The 18157-nt window shown below is 56.5% G+C and overlaps 2 protein-coding genes and 1 long non-coding RNA gene across 9 annotated transcripts in view; 1 reads left to right on the plus strand and 2 right to left on the minus strand.

Annotated features, from left to right (window-relative positions):
* Window positions 1-1345: 1345 nt before the first annotated feature.
* ZNF446 (zinc finger protein 446) lies at window positions 1346-9471 on the minus strand. Of its 6 annotated transcripts, none has more exons than XM_059152393.1 (6): window positions 8193-9471; window positions 6512-6892; window positions 6233-6434; window positions 5873-5967; window positions 3411-3503; window positions 1346-3270 (listed from the first exon to the last, which is right to left on the minus strand). In XM_059152393.1, the coding sequence occupies exons 2-6, from the start codon at window positions 6851-6853 to the stop codon at window positions 2641-2643; spliced, it is 1362 nt and encodes a 453-aa protein (XP_059008376.1). In that variant the 5' UTR covers window positions 6854-6892; window positions 8193-9471; the 3' UTR covers window positions 1346-2640. The 6 variants fall into 6 exon arrangements, with proteins under 6 accessions (XP_059008376.1, XP_059008377.1, XP_059008375.1 ...); XM_059152394.1 differs by having other exon boundaries at window positions 8082-9471; XM_059152392.1 differs by lacking the exon at window positions 8193-9471 and adding an exon at window positions 7868-7987.
* LOC131818219 (uncharacterized) lies at window positions 7446-8863 on the plus strand. Its single transcript, XR_009348729.1, has 2 exons — window positions 7446-7539; window positions 7980-8863. It is a non-coding gene; the product is annotated as an uncharacterized LOC131818219 (long non-coding RNA).
* Window positions 9472-10671: 1200 nt separating the features above from the next.
* Window positions 10672-18157, minus strand: part of LOC131818160 (zinc finger protein 324A-like) — a 38036-nt gene continuing 30550 nt past the window's right edge. Inside the window, exons 1-4 of one of the 2 annotated variants that reach the window (XM_059152362.1) lie at window positions 16129-16576; window positions 14513-14639; window positions 14073-14189; window positions 10672-13570 (exon numbers count right to left, since the gene is read on the minus strand). In XM_059152362.1, the coding sequence (XP_059008345.1) occupies window positions 12135-13570; window positions 14073-14189; window positions 14513-14639; window positions 16129-16161 (1713 nt within the window). In that variant the 5' untranslated portion in view covers window positions 16162-16576 and the 3' untranslated portion in view covers window positions 10672-12134. Of the gene's footprint in view, window positions 13571-14072; window positions 14190-14512; window positions 14640-16128; window positions 16577-18157 lie in introns of those variants that run through there. The other variant, XM_059152363.1, reaches the window with a different exon arrangement.

The raw sequence follows: 18157 nt of genomic DNA on the forward strand, positions 1-18157 counted from the left end.
AGCGAGTGCCCAGGCAGGAGGCAGAAGCTGTACAGTAATTTGAACAGGGTAGATTTGATACATAAAGCTATTAATTACAGGGGCACATGCGTGGCTCAGACTGTTGATATTAGCTCAGGTCATGGTCTTAGGGCTGTGTGATAGAGCCCCACATCTGACTTTGTGCTCAGCCAAAAAGATTTAGAAATAGTTTTTTTTTTAATTAACTATAAGGACGCCTGGGTGGCTCAGTGAGTTAAGCATCTGCCTTTGGCTCTGGTCATGATCCCAGGGTCCTGGGATCGAGTCCCACATCAGGCTCCCTGCTCAGCGGGGAGCCTGCTTCTCCCTCTGCCTGCTGCTCCCCCTGCTTGTGTGCTCTCTAACAAATAAAATCTTAAAAATAAGTTATACAGTTGTTAACTATAACAGAGAACTAACTTAAAATTCTTCAGCTGAGAGAATGCCCAATGTAAGAATAAATTTTCGAGTGGGAGCCCTCTCCTCAAGGTTGGAGTTCAGATGTTGTTGGGGAAGATGTGTTTGCAACACACCAGGAGGCAGAGAGATTCTCTGGGTGCCCAAGCCAAGCCAAAAACACCTTGATATGGTGGTGGGCCAAAGCGATAAGCAGGCGTGCAGATGACTTAAGGTGCCACTGCAGGTCCAAGGCCTACAGCATGAGGTATCTGCTGGGAGAGGCACCGGGAAGCCGCTTGCTAGCAGGGTACCTTGGGGTGCATGGTATCCATATCAGAAGGGCTGTGGTGAGGTGGCGACTGGGCCAGGCCAAGGCTCTGAGCTTGCCAAAAGAAGGTCTGCTTTGGGCAGAGTCTCCACATGTACCACTGCTGTGGTGGCAGGAAGAAGAGAAACAACTTGTGGTTCCCTCCAGTGCCCTCTACGACTGACCAAGCTCAACAACGTGCTGACTGTGGAGGAGAACTGGCTGCAGGGCCCAGCCCACCAGAGCGGACAGGCACCAGTATGAAGCAGAGAGGCGATACGCTGGTAACTGCAGTGGGCTTGGGCTGTTTTCTGATCTTTTGCTTTCACAGATAGTTGCTCTGTTTCTGTACCTGTCTTTTGGTGCTCATAAGCATTCATATATTTTTTTAAAAGATTGTATTTATTTGTGTGAGAGACAAAGAGATGGGGTGAGCGGGAGGAGGAGCAGAGGGAGAAGGACAAGCAGACTCTGTGCTGGGCAAGGAGCCGGACTCGGGGCTCGACCTCACATCCCTGAGATCATGACCTGAGCCAAAACAAGAATTCATTTGTGGGGTGCATAGCCAGGAGTGGAATTGCTGAGTAAGAGTATACATAGGTTCAGCTGTAATACATACAGGCAAGTTTTCCAAAGTCATTATTTGTTTTTTTCAATTCTTATTAATACTTTTATTGAAAAATACAATCACCATTTTATTTCATACCCCATTCATCCCTGGATGCAGGCCAGTTTTGTATTTTTGGCCACAAGGAGCACTAAACCCGTTAACAATACGTGGTTGCATTACATTTTCTGTGTGCTACTTTAAAAACTGCCACAAATTTAGTGGCTTAAAACAACATCCATTGATTAGCTCACCGTTCTGCAGCTCAGAAGTCTGGGAGGCACTGGCGGGGTTGTCTGCTCAGAGTATCACAAAGCTGAAATACAACGGCTGGGGAGGCTCTTATCTGAAGACCTTGGAGTTATCTACTTCCACACCCATTCAAGTTGTTGGCAGACTGCAAAGCCTTGTGGTGGTAGAACTGAGGTCTCTATTTCTTTGTCAGCTGTCAGCAAGGGTTTGTTCTGACCTTCCAGAGGTCACGGTGGGACTCCCTCTATCTTACAAGCCAGCAGTGGTGAATCAAATCCTTCTCAGGCTTCCGATTTTTTTTTTTTAAGATTTTATGTCATTTATTTGAGATGGTGGTGAGGGGGGCAAGGTGGAGAGTGGCAGAGGGAGAAGCAGACTCCACTGAGCAGAGAGGCCAATGCAGGACTCCATCCCAGGACCCTGGGATCATGACCAGAGCCAAACGCAGATGTTTAACTAATTGAGCCACCCAGGTACCCAATGCTTCGAGTCCTTTGGACTTCCTTTCCTGTCACCAGCCAGAGAAAACTCCATGCTTTAAAAGGGTTCACGTGGGGTAACTAAGCCTGGGTGGCTTAGTCGTTCAGTGGCACTGCCAATATTCTGACCCGTGGAAAGCAGAGATCAGGATTCTTACACAGAAACTTTCCATTATGAAAGTGAAATTTCTAAAAAATCTCAAACGTGAATGGGCACTAGTTTTCTATCTGCCTGCAAACAGAGGCAAGGAATATTCTCCTGGGCTGTCTGCACCTTCCACACCAAGACATGGGGCCCGGAAGCTTCAGGAAGGGTGGAAAGGGGCAGTTTCTGAGCAGCCACCTGGGGCCACTGAGGTCCCAGGGGTAGGGGGAGTCCTTGGCCTGTCAGCCTGCATTAGGTCACAGCTGGGGTCTCAGAGCTGGGAAGTCACCAGGCTTAGGCAGCAGATTCTAACTCGGGCCTCACGGGGTGGTGGAAGGAGGAGCAGCTTCTTTCTACTTATGCCCAGGTGGCTGTTTGGGGGAGACTGAACTGGGACAGGGGAACCTCCTGGGAACTCTGATTCACCAGTGTCCTTTGCTGCCCCCAAGAATCATAGAGGCTGAGCAGCCCCGGGGAAGGCTGGAACCAGAGTGCCGGGAACTGTGTCCAGGCCCTGGAAGCTCCCAAGCCCGCAGGATGAGGACACCTTCTCGGGCCCTTCATGGGGCTTCGGGTCGGTGGCTCTTCCTATGGATGACCAGTTGGGACTTCCAATCAAAGCCACGGCCGCAATCCCCACAGAGGTGGCGCCGCTGACCCACGTGGCCCTTGCGGTGGATGACCAGCTGTGACTTCCAGCTGAAGCTGCGCCCACAGTCCTCACACACATAGCTCCGAGGGCCTGGGAGCATGCGCCGGGGGGGCCGGGGTGTGTCCAGCTCCCGGGAACCCAGAGGCAGTTTCTGAGCACCCCCGATGCCCAGGGCCTGTGGACCCTGCCCTTCCGCATGGGTCCGGTGGTGGATGACGAAGACTGATTTCCAGTCAAAGCCTCGGCCACACAGCTCACAGGTATAAGGCTTCCTTCGCAGGGCACCGGCCTCCAGCCCTGTTCCCAGCATTGCCCTGGCAGACACAGAGGCCCCAGACGGGCCCTCCCAGGTGACAGATCCCGGGCCCTGGGGTGGCTGGGCCTCTGGGCACTGGGGTGGACCCTCGCAGTGGCTCTCACTTTCATCTCCTGGGGGAAGGAGAGGTGGCAGTCCCAGTAGCCCAGTACCCTTGACATTGGCCCACCCTCTCCCATCAGGTGTGTGGGGGTGGACAAGCTCCCACCCCAGCAGAGAACAGATGGTTCGGGTCACATGGAGAAGAACTCACCCGGGTGGATGCTTCTTCGACCCTCTGTCCCCGTACGCAGTGCCCCAGGCTCCAACTCCACCTGTGTCTCCGGCTGGGGGGCTGGTATTCCTGCTGGGGTGAGGGACAGTCAGGTAGCAGTCATGGCCTAGGGGTGGGTGAGGGCTCTTACATATTGGCGGGCGTGGGGGCCCTGGTGGGTGACAAGGTGCCCTCAGGTAATGAGCAGGAACTCAGGTAAGCGCTGGGAGATGTATACAGGACAGGGCTGGGCAGAGTGCCCTATGGTTAGGGCTATGCAGATACTGAAGGAGGGGTGATGGCTGGTCCTCACCCAGGGAGACCACCGTGCCATACTTCTCCAGCATTGCGTCCCAGTACAGTTCCTTCTGTGACGGGTCCAGTAGCCCCCACTCCTCCTGTGGGGATACGGCCCATTACCCTTGGTACCTGTCCACCCCCCAACCTCTGCCTCGCCTGCAGTGCACTCTGCCCATGTCCCCTCGTCATGACCTTACTCATTACCTGAAGTAGCGGGCAGGCTACCTAAGGCTCTTTTGCTCGCTAAGGGTGAAGCTGAAAAGGGTGTGTGAAGGTTGGGAAATAGGGCAGAGAGGAGCTGTCCTTCAGCTCACTGGGGGGATGCTGCTAGCACCTGTTCCCCTCAGAAGCCCCATTCCATACTCTAGCCAAAGAGAGTAAAGCTGAGAACCCCTTAATGGGTTCTGGGAGAAGCTGAGGTGGGTACAGATATGACTGTCCCCACCTCCGTGCCTTGAACAGTGTGCTGCATTGAGAACAAGAGGCCTGGGGACCCAAGGGAATCCAGCCACCTCTCCCCAAGCCTCTGATTACAAAAGTAACATAGATCCTCTTTGGGGGAGCTGCTGAGGGCCGTCAGCATTCCTAGATGTGGGTGCCTAGCTTTGGGGAGGTTTAGAGCGGAGAACTCACATTAGGAATTGCAGCCAAGCATCTCCGCGCTCAGAGTGGAGTGTGGGTGGGGTGGTGGGCTGTGTCTGGCCTGCTGCCAAAGGGTGAACTCTGGTGGTTGGAGCACAACCGTGTGGTGGACCCTTGTGGACTATACCAGGGCATGCACTCCCTGCCCCTGCTTCTGCTCTCCTTGCCTCCCCAAATCCCCATCTTTGCTGGGGTGGGAAAAGTAATCCTGCCAGGCAAACGCCTGCAGGTCCAGGGACAGGGAGGAGACAGCCCCACGAAGCCACAGCCAGAATGTGGCTGGCTGGAGCTAAGCGGCTTTGGAGGGTGTGGCCTGCCCACCCAGCTTTCGGGCACTGTGCCATCAGACTGTGGAGAGAGCCCGGAGGAACTTTTCAGCCTCCAAGCACATCCCAACCAGCTCTTCCACTGGGAGAAGAGCTTAGGAGCAAAGCTGCTGGGAAAGGACAGGACCCCTGCTGTTCACACTCAGGAACCAAGCAACCAAACTCTCCAGGTAGCAGGGGCCTCCGTGGGACTTCCACGCCCAGCTGGCCGCAGCCCAGGGCTGGCTGGCCAGCCTTCAAAGAAAGCCTCAAGAAAGAGGTGGCTGCAGGTTATTTCCTAGAGGAAAGCCACCTGTTGTGTGGAGGGGGAGGGGAAACCAAAAGGGAAGGCCAAATTGCTGTGTGGTGCTCAGGCTTTCTTGTCAAAGTTCACCATCTTGACCCATGTGCCCATGAGGGTTCAAGCCCCCGAGTACCAGTTTAAGACTGCTAGGTGCTGGGGTGCCTAGGTGGCTCGGTCATTAAGCGTCTGCCTTCAGCTCAAGTCAAGATCCCAGAGTCATGGGATCGAGACCTGCATTGGGTGAGCTCCCCACTCAGCGGGAAGCTAAGCCTGCTTCTCCCTCTCCCACTCCTCCTGTTCCTGTTCCCTTTCTCACTGTCTCTCTCTCTCTGTCAAATAAATAAATAAAAACCTAAAACGAAAACAAAACAACAAAAAATTTACTTAAAAAAAAAAAAGACTGGGGCACCTGGGTGGCTCAGTGGGTTAAAGCCTCTGCCTTCGGCTCGGGTCATGATCCCAGGGTCCTGAGATCGAGCCCCGCATCGGGCTGTCTGCTCCGCGGAGAGCCTGCTTCCTCCTCTCTCTCTGTCTGCCTGTCTCTCTGCCTACTTGTGATCTCTGTCTGTCAAATAAATAAATAAAATCTTTAAAAAAAAAAAAAAGACTGCTAAGTGCTTCAAAATCCCTGATTTCTCTGTAAATGAAGAAACCAACCCTTTCAAGTGTCAGTCGCTCTAAACCAGATTCTGTGGCCTAAGGCCCAAATTCTTCCCAATTTTAGAGAGACCACCAGCCTGTCCCTGTCCCTGAGGATCTGCAGAAGGGACCCTGATACCAACTCCATTTCTGGGCAGCAAAGAGCACAAAAGCTGCTAGCCAAGAAGCCTGAAAAACTGGCAGGGCAGAGTGGCCACCAAGGACACGCTCCTCCTTCTGGGTGCCTGTACCTTCCACCTGGGGCTGCTTACCTGAATCCTGGGGGGGTGGAAGGACGCGGAAGCTGGTTCCCGGTGTCCAGGGTGCCCCTCGTGGCACTGGGCTGGAACTGGGGGACTGGAAGATGCTGGGAAATGAGGCAGATGAGGGTCAGGGGCCGGTCATGTGAGCCATAGCAGGTGACCTGGTGTTGGTGCTGCAGCCTTGGCCTTCCTCTGCTAGGAGCCAGGAGGCTACTATGTGTGCCATTCACATGGCAGGCAGCCTGCCAGTCCTTTCCTCCTGCCTCCTGGGGAACCAGCTCTGCAGTCCTTCTGGAGTCCTCATCCCATCTGGGGACATTCACCTTCCTTTCAGGAGCCCCCCAGACCTCGCGCAGCTCCCACTCTCACCCATCTCCTGCCCATCAGCATCTGGCTCCTCCTTCACACGGCAGCTAAGCTGGGCAGACCTCTCCATCTGGGTGTCCTGGGATCCCTCCCGAGAGGTGGCCCCGAGAAGTTCCACTGTCCCTGAAGGGTGGGATCTCCCCAGGGACTCCTCTGTCTTCTGTGCTGCTGGGAACACCACTTGCTTCAGGACACGGGCTGTGATCTGAGGGGGAAGAGGAAAGTCACAAGGGCTCTCATGTGGCTCTGTCCCTCAGAGAAGCCAACGATGGCCACACTCACCCAACCCAGTAGCTGCCCAGGGTTATGCTGCAGGCCCTCCACCAGGGCTACAGCCTCCTCAGGGCTGCCTGGTCGCTGGCCCCGCACCCAGGCCTGGATCTCGGGGGGCAGTGTGCTCAGAAACTGCTCCAGCACCAGCAGCTCCAGCATCTGCTCCTTGGAGCATGCCTCCGGCCGCAGCCACTGGCGGCACAGCTCTCGAAGCCGGGCCAGGGCCTCACGGGGACCTGCCACCTCCTGGTAGCAGAATCCTCGGAAGCGCAGGCGTGCTGCCTCAGGCTCCTCCAGGATGGCCACAGCGTCCACAGAGGGCAGGCGTGGGGGACCCAGTGGGGATGGCATTGTTGTACTGGGTGTCTTCTTGTAGCCAACAAGAGGGACCTGCAGGAAAGGAGTGGTCAGGGTGCGGGCTAAGAGGCCATGGCAAGGGTAGGGCGGACAGGCCCAGTTCAGGGGGCTGAGGCTGGTTGAGGAAGGGCTCTGGCCCAGGGATGCATGAGGCTGAGAACGCTCGGTGGAGGGAGGGATCACAGAAGCTGGCTGCCGACGGAACTGAAGGCAGAAGGAAGCCTTTCGGCTGGACGCTCTGGAGGCAAGCTGTCCAATGGAGCTTCCAGGAAACTGCAGGAGACGATGAAGAGGAGGCGAAAGGAGTCAACACGATCTCCACGGTCTCACTCAGAAGCTGAGTAAAGTGACAGGCAGGAGGAGGAGGGGCAGGCAGCCAGGGACTGGGTGAGGGGGAGCAGTGACGGTGGAAAGAGGCCGCAGCAGGACACAGGGCCGTGCTGGGCTGTGGCGGAGTGTGTGTCCCCACGATCTCCAGATCTCCTGGACATGGGGACATGCTGACGAAAGTGGGCCCCCCTGCGGGGCCGGCTAGGAGGAGGAGGGACGTCTGCGTCACGGGGCGAGCCAGAGGCTGTGTGGACTCCCAATACACCGCGCTCGCTGACCCCAGGGGACTGGGAACGGCTCGCGTCGCCCGAAGCAAGCGTATGACAATCACAACAAAGCAAAGCTACGAGGTGCGTGGGGTCCTCAGTGGACACTGTGTCCCGGCCGTCAAGAGGGTCTGGGATGAACTAAAGCCACTTGGGGGGCCCGTCAGACCAGCTAGACCAGGTCTGACCCCCCCGGAGAACGGCCCCCAAAAGGGAGGGGTAAGAAAAGGTCCTGCCGGAGGAGGGGGAACGCCGTTCCGGGTGGGAGGAAGGGCCCGGGCCGAGGTGGGAGATGGGGCGCGCGGGGCGCGTCGGGAGGTAAGCGGGCGCTCCGAAGTGCGGGCAGCGCGGCACCGCCGCGTCCCCCCGAGATGCAAAGAGCCGCGGCCCTCCAGGCCCCGTCGGGGCTCACCTCCGCCGCGGCGCCGTCGCCAGAAAGCCGCCTCTGTGGAGAGGCTCCGCCCACCGCCCCTGCGCGTTGCCATGGCGACCCCGCCCTGGCCAACCACGCGCCTGCTCGGCAGGTCCTGCCCTCCCCCCCTTCGGACTACGTTTCCCGTGAGACTCAGCAAGCGAGAACGGGCGCGGCCTCCGCCAGCGGATGCTCATTGCCAAAGGCCTCTCACAACTGAGAAGAGCTCTGTTCCTCTCAGAGAAATGCGAAGAGTCGCAGACTGTGGGGGCCCCCTTCCCGCTCTGGCGGCCGCTCTTCCTTTGCGTCCGCGCCCTGGACTCACCAACTGCCGCGACGGACGGTACGATAGACTTCTGCGCGTGCGCACAGTAGCTCCGGCGCCTATTGGCAAGCGAGGGGGGGGTGGGAGGAGCGTGGCCTCAAGGCCGTCCTGAACTAGCGCCCCGCCTAGGCCGCGTTCTAGTCGCGAAGCAGTCCTCTTGGTGACCGCTAGAGGACACCCCCCCTCCCTGTTTCCAAGGCAACGGCCAGAGCGTCGCTGGGTCCTCCCCGGAGGCCGGAAGTGACTGCGGGAACAGTGCAGTTCGGCCGAGACTCGCCTCCAGGTGGTCCCCGGAGGAAGCAGAGGCCGGCCCTATCTGTGGACTTTCTCCGCCAACCCCGGGAAGGACTCCAGCGGGGATGGTGCTGGGGTCCTTATTCGACCTCTGCTGGGTGCCCTGCGGACATCGAGAACAAGAACCAGGGTGGACACATATTTACAGAAGATATTGTCCCATGATTTATACTCTCAGGGTCTCAGACACGTCTTCAGATGTCAGTACTGCAAAGTGAGGGACGAAGGTTTTTGTCCAGCTTATGGGACGCCGCTAACCTTTTACATGGGGTACCAGAACGAGTAAAAGTACCTTCAGTTAATCTCAGTAGCCAAGAACCACACTGTGGAAAGGGGTGCTTTGCTTTCAGAAACCAAGTATTCGTTCCTAAATTGCATATGCCTGTTTTGATTTCTTGGGATACTTAGTAATCCCTAGCTGCTAGCACTCAGTGAAGAGCAGTGGTCGTACACACTGGATGCTCTGAGCATCTGCATGGGTGGGGCCTGTCAACTCTTCCACGCATCATCAGACTGAGCTGTTTGGGTGGGGATGGGGGACTTAGATTGTTTCTCTGGAACTGTATGGATTCCCCAGAAATGTCTTTTCCACCATGGTGAGAGCTAGTGCTCTAATAGCTACTAAGCTGTCCCCAGTCACCTTTGCTTTAGGTCCCTTCTCCCAGGGGGCTGCTGCTTTACAGGCTTTCTGGAGTTATGCACTATAAGCCTGGTGGAACCTCTGCCCACTTCCCCCAGGGCCAAATCAATATTTAGCTTTCTCTAAATCAGAGATAGATCCCACATCTGCTTCTAGTTCCAGAATGCCATTGCTTCTAGTTTCACCATCCTCGTTCTTGTGGGTTCATATTTTTAAATACTCTCATCTCTGTAGCTCCAATGGGTTTCTGAACCAAGTGAAATGCATGTGTTCACACCACTATCTTGCCTCAGAGAGCTCAAGGGCACTGTTACCCTCAGCCTATTCAGGATTAAGGACTAGCCAAGAAAAGAGAAAAGAAAAGGAAAGGAAAGGTGGGGATGGGGGTGGGGAAGGAAGGAAGGGGGAGAGAGAGAGAGAGAGAGAGAGAGAGAGAGAGAGAGAAAGAAAAAGACTAGCCTGACAGGACAAGGCTCAGCATGACCACAGAAGTTTAGTGGAGGGCAGTGTAAGGCTCAAGATATGGGGGAAGGCAGATAATCATGGTCACTATCCCCCTAAGGCCCCAGTGTGGGCCACTGACCATTCCTACGCACTGGGAGGGGCGAGTTTGAGAAGGGTAGAGGAAGTGAGGCATAGCAGGGGCCAAGCACACAAGTGGGAAGGACCTCAATAAGTGGGGAGGAGATTGGTGAGGAGATGGCTCAGGACATCAGACCCAGCTCAAGGGGTCATGAGAGCTCCAGGAGCTCCAGTCCAAGATGAAGAAAAGGTTGCATATGACTTGAGCCACGTGCTGCTTGACATCTGCCTTTGCCTCTGAATCCCATGGGCTCCCAAGAGCTATCAAAGTGGGGGGTTGTCTGCATTTCACAGCTGTGCAGACTGAGAATGGCACCCTCATGATGCCATTCTAAAGGAAGATGGGGGTGAGGCCAGAGTGTATACCAGATCAGAGGAGAAAGGATGAGTCCAGGAGGGGTGAACAGTGGCTCAGAGGCCTGTGGGGTACCCAGGAGGTGCCACAGAGGACCTGAATCTAAGGGTCTTTGGGAGTGGGTTCAGCAAGAATCCTCTCTCTGCAGGAGTTTCGAGGTTCTAGAATAAAAGGTCTGGCAATGCTGGGAGGAGACAAGTGAGTATGAGAGAACAATTTGTGTGGTCATAGTATATGACACATAGCTGCCAAGTCTTGGGAGATGGTGGGACTAGACAATCCACCAAACTGGAGTCAGTGTTTCTGGCCACTCTTGGTAACCCCAGCCTAGATTCCCTGGCCTGGATCCACAAAGACTCATATCGAGATAGAAGTCCTGTTTGGGGCCACCCCATGCTATCCTCCCTACTAGATCTCCTGGGCTGACCCCACACTTCTGGCTACCAAGGGAGTAACAGATATCACAGATACCCAGTGGACCTCAGACAGGCTACATACCTACCCTTTCACTCTCAGAATGACATGGTCAAAGCCAAGTGTCTGCAGCTCTGTCACAACACAGTGATGGCATGTATGCAGTCTGCTAAGATGAAACAGGCATCAGACTGTTACCGTGCACACGTTTGACAAACTTTTATCAGGAAGCCTCTCAGGACTGTGATGTTAAACCCTCTGACCCAGGACCTGGAGGCTGGGTGGGGAGGCTGAGGCTGTAGACTTTCACAGTGCCCTGCAAGGATTTACACAATGTGCGTCCATTCAACTTCCAATTTTGGGTCTTCTTTTGTTCCCAAGTAAAGAGACCACTACCACCCTTGGGTTTGAGGACTGAGGTGAGGATGGGCCCTGGTCTGCTGAGGGCCACAGGGAGAAACCTGGGCCCCACCCCACCCATCCAACTCAGTGTCCCAGGATGGGAGGGTGCACACACACATGGCCTTAGGTGACAGCAAATCCTCTTTCAAACTCAGGGAAGTGAACAGGTGGGCACTTGCCCACCAGACCCTGCAGAAACAAGTAGTCCCATCTGGTCTCTTCCAAACCTGTTGTTGTAATCACCTCTTGTCGGGGCAATGGGGACACACAGGGTCCTGTAGCGGTGCCTTTGGTGACAACGGGACATGGCCATTGCTGAGGCTGCCATGAGAAACTGAATAAAAGAACATGGCTCAAGAGCCACCACCTTGATGTCTGTCTTCCTCTGCCCACCCAGGGGACTGCAACCTCTACTTGCCCCACCCACTGGGAGACTGCCATGTGCATGCAACCAGGCCTGACATCACCCAGCTCTCACACCAACAGACCAGAGCACGGGTGCCAGAGCATGGGGGCAGAGTGGTGAGATGTGTGGATACTGGGCCTGTGGCCCGGATTCAAGTGCTGGCTCTGCTGTGTACAACTCATCCCCTCTCTCTGCCTCAATTTCCTCATCTGTAAGGTGGGGATACCAGCCACAGTAGCCTGGCAGGTACTACTCAGTGTAGTACAAGTACTGTGAGTGTAGCCTCACAGGCCTGGCAACTGGCACACGTTGGCACTAATCAAGATCCTGCCTTCAGGATGCTGCAAATAGCTTCTGTAGGCCTGACTCTCTCTCTCTCTCACCTCTTTGTCCCAGAGGTGGAAGATAGGACCTAGACCCAAGGTCAACCCCAGACCCCCACATGAGCTCCTGTCCACTGAGTCTACTTCCAGGAGATCTGGAGGAAGGAGACCTTGGAGGACTATCCTGAGGGTTGGCCTGGTGGCCAGTTTGTGCATGGGCAGGGGAAATGTCGAGGGCTGCTTCCTCAGCATTCCAGCTCTCCCCCGCCTCACCTGAGCACCCACAGTCATAATGGGCATGAAACAGCACTGACTCCCAAGTCTCTGCACTACTGAAGTCTCAGCATCGGAATGGGGGAACGATCCCCCAGATATTTCTGCAGCTGGAGTGAGCCGTGGCTGAAATGGCAAACATCATCACACGTGCAGACGGAACCACAGTGCACATACGGGTCTCCTCCAAAATGTGGATACGGAGGGAACACAGCTGTGTTACGACAAGCCAGGGAAGGCTGGAGCTGTGAACTCAGGCTTCAGCAGGCTTTGAGACTGTGGCTAGACGGGAGGCAGGAGTAGGCCCCGCTTCCCTCCCCAGTGAGCCCTCTGATGAGGCCACCGAAGAAGGCCTGGCCTGAGGGCAGAGGCCTGCCCCATGCCGGGGTCTTCGCACAGGTTTCTCTCCTGTGTGGATCCTCTGGTGGTGGAAGAGGGCCGGGCGTTCGCGGAAGGCGCGGCCACAGTGCGAGCACACGAAGGGCTTCTCGCCCGTGTGGATGCGTCGGTGGCTGAGCAACACTGCGCCCTTGGCGAAAGCCTTCCCGCAGTCCCCGCAGCGGAAGGGCCGCTCGCCCGTGTGCAGCAGCTGATGCTGCGTGAGGTTAGAGCTATGACTGAAGGCGCGGCCGCACTGTGCACAGGCGAAGGGCTTCTCGCCCGTGTGCACACGCTGGTGCTTGAAGAGAGAAGAACCCTGGCTGAAGGCGGCCCCACAAAGGGCACAGGTGTAAGGCTTCTCCCCCGTGTGCGTGCGCTCATGCTGAATCAGGTGTGAGTTGCGGCAGAAACGGCGGCCACACTGGGCGCATGCGTACGGCCGCCCACCTGCGTGGATCTTGCGGTGCTGGCTGAGGTTGGAGCCATGGCTGAAGGCCTTGCCACACTCGCCGCAGCGAAAAGACTTCTCGGCGGTGTGTATGCGCTGGTGCCTCACCAGCGAGGAGCTGTGCCGGAAGGCCTTGCCGCAGGCCGGGCACGCATATGGCGTCTCCCCACTGTGGATGCGCTGGTGCTGCGTCAGGTGTGAGGTCTGGCTGAAGGCCTTGCCGCACTGCGCACACTCGTAGGGCCGCTCACCGGTGTGTGTGCGCAGGTGCTTGAGCAGGTCGGAGCTCTTCACGAACACCTTGTTGCACGCCCTGCATTCGAAAGGCTTCTCCCCAGGGAGGAGGCCAGGGCCCATGTGGAGGGCCTTGCCCAGCTGATCCCAGGCTGAGGGCTCCTGGGCAGCAGGGTGTCCATGAGACTTGTGGCCAGCGGGACTCTTTCCTCCTTCCCCAGAGGTGAGACCAGCCTCAAATTCTGGAATTTTGGAGAAACCTCTCCGAGATGCCTCCCGCCCACATGCCCTTAGCTGCTTGCCTGGCATGGGGCGGGTCACAAGGGCCTTCTCCTTAGGTGGGCAGTCCTCAGCTGGCCTCAGTGGGGAGGTCAGGCGCAGACTGACACTGGCCTCCCCACTGCCAGGACCTAGCAGGAGCTGTTCCCAATAGATTACAGACACCCCTGTGGGTTTTTTCTCCTGAGAGGGGGAAGTGCCCTGCCAGCCCTCCAGGCTCTTCCCGTGCTCACAGATGCCAGTGAAGGGGAGGACCCTTGTAGATGCTGAAGGGGAGCCATCATGGAAGGACCCTGGCAGCTCTGCTTCTGCTGGAACAACCCTGTCGTATGCCAGATGACGGGAACCTAAAGGCACAGAAATGGCAGATCCTGGGTCACCCTGGCCAAGAGGGGATTACTGGGCCAGGCCTAGTGTTCAGGCAAAGGGGATGCCAAGGATGGGGAGAGGAGCAGTAGCCAGACACCAGTGTATGTCATTCCCTCTGGCCCCGGGAACTCCTCAAGCTTGCTTTTCCTCCTTACACTAATGGCTACCTGATGCTACAGGCTTTACTCACAAACTCATTTCCCCAGGCCTCTCCCCTGGCATGGTCAACTCCATGAGAGCAGGACCAGGAACATCCTGGGAAAGGCTGCACCCAGTGCCTGGAGTGGGCTGCTCTGGGAGCTCCCCTTTAATGGGCAAGCCAAGACCAGAGCCTCCAAGAGGGGGTGATGATAGAAGGAGAACGGGAGGGAGTCAGGTGGGAGGCAGGAGATGATTAGAGTGTCCAGGAGGGCAGGGAAAGGGAGACAGAAGCCTGGCCATTGGTGGGCCCAAGTTCACACTCTCCGAGTCCCCACTCACCAGGGCTGGGCTTCCTAGGAGCATTCCTGACTGGTGTCACAACTGTCCCACTGAGAACCCAGGGCTCCTCGCCACGCTCAAGCTGAATGACCACCCGTGGTCGTGAGGCAGAGAGTCCTGTGAGAAAAGACAAGCAAATGAAGGGCCAAGCCCAGCACAATGGGTAATAGGAGGCAGGACTTTATGGGACACAGATGGTGTCATCTGGGCAACAAAGAAAACCACACCACAGGGCAGGACTCACAGGAAAAGAGCAATGGTTCCTGTGAGAAGAAATGGGTTGGCAGTAGCAGATGAAAGGGGTTGAGCCTGGACACAGAGGTGCCACACTGGGACAGGGACACTCGGCCAGCTGGTGTGAGGCTGCTCGTAAGCCAACGGGAGATGCGGGGTTAGTGCTGGCAACAGCTGAGCTTCCCATGGAAAACCCAGGGCCTTACCCAGTGAGGCCACAAGTGCGAAGTTCTCTAGCATCACGTGGCAGTACAAGGCCTTCTGGGCTGCATCCAGAAGCTCCCACTCCTCCTGGGAGAAGTACACGGCCACATCCTCAAAGGCCATCAGGCCCTACAACAGTGGGAAGGGGAAGATGGACACAATCTAAGCTATGGCTCTATGACCCAGGACCCACCTCCCCGGCCGAATGGCTACCTTTCCCATGTCCCTCAGAGGCTTACCTTCCTCACCCTGACCCCCTCCTCCCCCGGGCTCTGCAACTGTGCCGATTAAACTTCCCTCCTCTCCCCTAAACCCTACCTGTCTAGGGCATAGATGCTTTCTTGGCCTCCACACTGGTCACTTACACAAGGCAGCCAGAGCAAACTCACGGCATTCAGATGGCTGCCACCCCAAAGGCAGGCCCAGGTGCCCCTTGTGCTCCAGCCTTTGCACAAACTGACCCTCCCGGACATGCCCTTAGCTCTTCTTTAAGTAGCGATTGTACAAGTCCCAACTATGGGCCCGCCGGGACAAGCCCATGCCTGGAGGGATGCCGTCTTCTGTAGAACGCGCCTGACATCCCAGGGCTGCTCCTCCAGCTTGAGGACTGACTGGCTGATCCCCTCCAGTCACTACAGGAGGGGCCCAGGGATCCGGTGCCACACAGGAAGCCCGTTTCCTCCCTCCATTACTAAGCACACCCTACCCCTCCATTTCCTTGGCCAAAAACCCTGCCTTCAGCCACTTGCCAGAATTCCTCCCAGAGCCCCAGGGTCTACCGACCTGTCTTCATCTCCCTGGAGAGCTACATCCCTGGCTGAGTCCATGAGATTCCTTCCTCCTAAATGGGATTCCCAGGCCCTGCCTTGGCTCGGAATATCAGGACCGTGTCCTTGGACATCTGCAGTTTCGGGTCCAGGTGATGATACCTCTGCTCTGGGACATACTCTTAAACCTGCTTTCTCCTCAGATTCCTGTTTCTGATACAGCAGTTCTGTTCTTCCGGGTGTTCAGGCCAAAAACCCTGGGACTGTGCTCCGCTGGGGCCACTCGCTCCCCTGCCGCACCTGAGACGTCGATCTATCCCGAACCCACCACGTTTCCTATCTCCATCGGCCCAGTGCGCAGCAGGCGGCGACTCCGGCCAACTACTGTGGCACTGCCTGCCCCCTGCGCTCTGCCACCCCGGTCTGCGTCTTTTCTCCGCCAAGCACACGCGGCGACACTTTAAAAGCCCTAACTTGAAGCATGTCCGGTCTCCGTCGAACCCTCCACGGTCCCCGACGCCAGCTCCTCAGCCTGCCATTTCTGTCGGGGGCTCACGTCAGAAGCCCAGCTCCGGGAGCACCCGGGCTCAGTCTTCCCTCCCGGCTTTTGCACGTGCGGCGCCCTCCGCCTGCAACTTCCTTCCACCCTCACACCCTTGGCCGCCAGGACCGGGGATCTCACACGTGCACGCCCCCCCATGGCCTGAACGCCGGGGCCTGGGACGAACCGAGACGGGAGACAAAACGTCCCGATGGGGCCCCTCCCTGAGTCGGGACTCGGGTCCCTCCAGGAGCGACCTAGGCGGGTGGCTGGGGGGCGGGGGAGGGAGTCCGACGCCTCTTCGACTCACCTGCGCCGGGTCTGTCAGCGCCGCGGTCGCCATCAGAGCCTGCACTTGGGGACGCGCAGAAAGCGACGGACAACGCGAACGTCCCGGTTCCGGGCCTCAGTCTCCCCCGTCCGTCCAGGGCACAGACGCCCCGGAGCCCAGGACGCCGCCTCCCCTGCCGCCCCGGGGTCGGAGAACATGTGACGCGGGCCACCGCCCCACAGCCCCGCGGGGCGGCCCAGGCTATACCCGGAGAAACCGAGGTTCGGGGGGCGCGATGGCCGCCCGCGCCCACGCCGTGCGCCCAGCGCCTCTCCGCTCGTGCCCTCGATCACAGCCCTCACCTCGGGTCTCCACCCCTCCTGGAACCCCGCCCGGGCCCGCCGCGCTCGGGTCCCCAACACCGGTGTGGCCCCGCGCCCCGCTGCAAAGTGACAGACCCCGGACGCCGGAAGTCCAGCCCCCGCAAACCCTCATTGGCCCAATGCGCGCTGCGGATGCACGTGCGCCGCCTTCTGGGAAGCGTAGTTCCCGTCCACTCTGCGGCGGGGCGGGCGTCGCCCTTCCGGATCTCCGCGCAGCACGCTGGGAAATGGAGTCCGCGCGTGTTCGGTGGGTAGTCGGCGTCCTGGGACCCGACCCGGCACCCGAGCTTCCCCGAGGCTAAGCCCTGCACGCGCGGAAGCGGGAACCGCTGAGGTGCCAGGAGGCGACCCCAGCCCGGGGCTTTAAGGACAAAGCCCAGTGGGAGGGGCGGGCCAGAAGGGGTGGCGCTGGGGCAGCGAGCCCGGGAATGCGACCCCAGCTTCACCTCCGGAGGCTTGTGCTTCATTTGGCCTCTCTGTGGCCTGTGAAGGGTTAACACCAGTTTTGCAGCCCCTGCACCAAAGGGTGCAAGCCCCCAGCCTCAATTACTTCCATACATACATGCACGCATGCATGTATACAGACAGACAGACAGACAGACGTGGTACAGTAACGTTACCCAGCGCCTGGTTGCCCACTTTTGTAAGGAGATACGGAATTCATCTTCGTCAAGCTCATTCATTCTTTCTGCCTTCCTTACTCTCTTTCTCCCTCCTTATATATGCATCTGTCTCAGCCATAACTGTTTTTCGAATGTAAATCCTCGAAATGCAAGAGATCCCATCAATTTTGGAATATTCGTTTGTTAAGTATTGTTCACTTTGAAAGAATTTAAGGAAATCTAACATCTTAAACTCATGATTTAATCAAAAGCTTTGAGGCATTAACATTTCAAGCACTGTTTGAATGTTTGGAGACATTTAATTTCTTAAAACCTTATTTTAAAATTATCCCTGTAGGGGCGCCTGGGTGGCTAAGTGGGTTAAAGCCTCTGCTTTCCGCTCAGGTCATGATCCCAGGGTCTTGGGATCGAGCCCCGAATCGGGCTCTCTGCTTGGCGGGGAGCCTGCTTCTTCCTCTCTCTCTGCCTGCCTCTCTGCCTACTTGTGATCTCTGTCTGTCAAATAAATAAATAAAATCTTAAAAAAATAAAATAAAATTATCCCTGTAATGTTGTAATTACTTAGACTAGAGGAATCCTGATTGCCTAATATTTAAAGATATGCTTATTGTTTGATAAATTCATAATTTAATGAATTGGAAATGAAATAAAAATGGCAACATCCTCTGTACACAAAATAGTTCCATATCCTTGGCTCGGATCTCCCCTGAACAAGCTGGGTGGGGATTGGGGCTGTTATCTGGTGCCGGTGGTTGGACCCCAAACAACCTGGTGGGACCTCTGTGAATCCCCATGTATACCTGTAAAACAGATAATAGTAGACACTTGCATTCTGCGGAATTGTGCTGAGCACCAGTTCTTTCCTTGGCTGGGCTGAGCCTACTGATAAGCCCACTGAAGGCACTCTTCATTTCTACTGGTGTTGTTTCCTTCAAGCCTTCACTTTTGACCTTTCCATAGTTTCCATCTCTCCACTTACATTATCCATCTATTCCTGCATTTTGTCTTTTTCCACTAGAGCCCTTAACATCTTTCTTAATTATTGTTATTTTACATCCTGAT

Source organism: Mustela lutreola, chromosome 16 (genome assembly GCF_030435805.1).
Source record: "Mustela lutreola isolate mMusLut2 chromosome 16, mMusLut2.pri, whole genome shotgun sequence".
Taxonomy (NCBI): Eukaryota; Metazoa; Chordata; class Mammalia; order Carnivora; family Mustelidae; genus Mustela; species Mustela lutreola.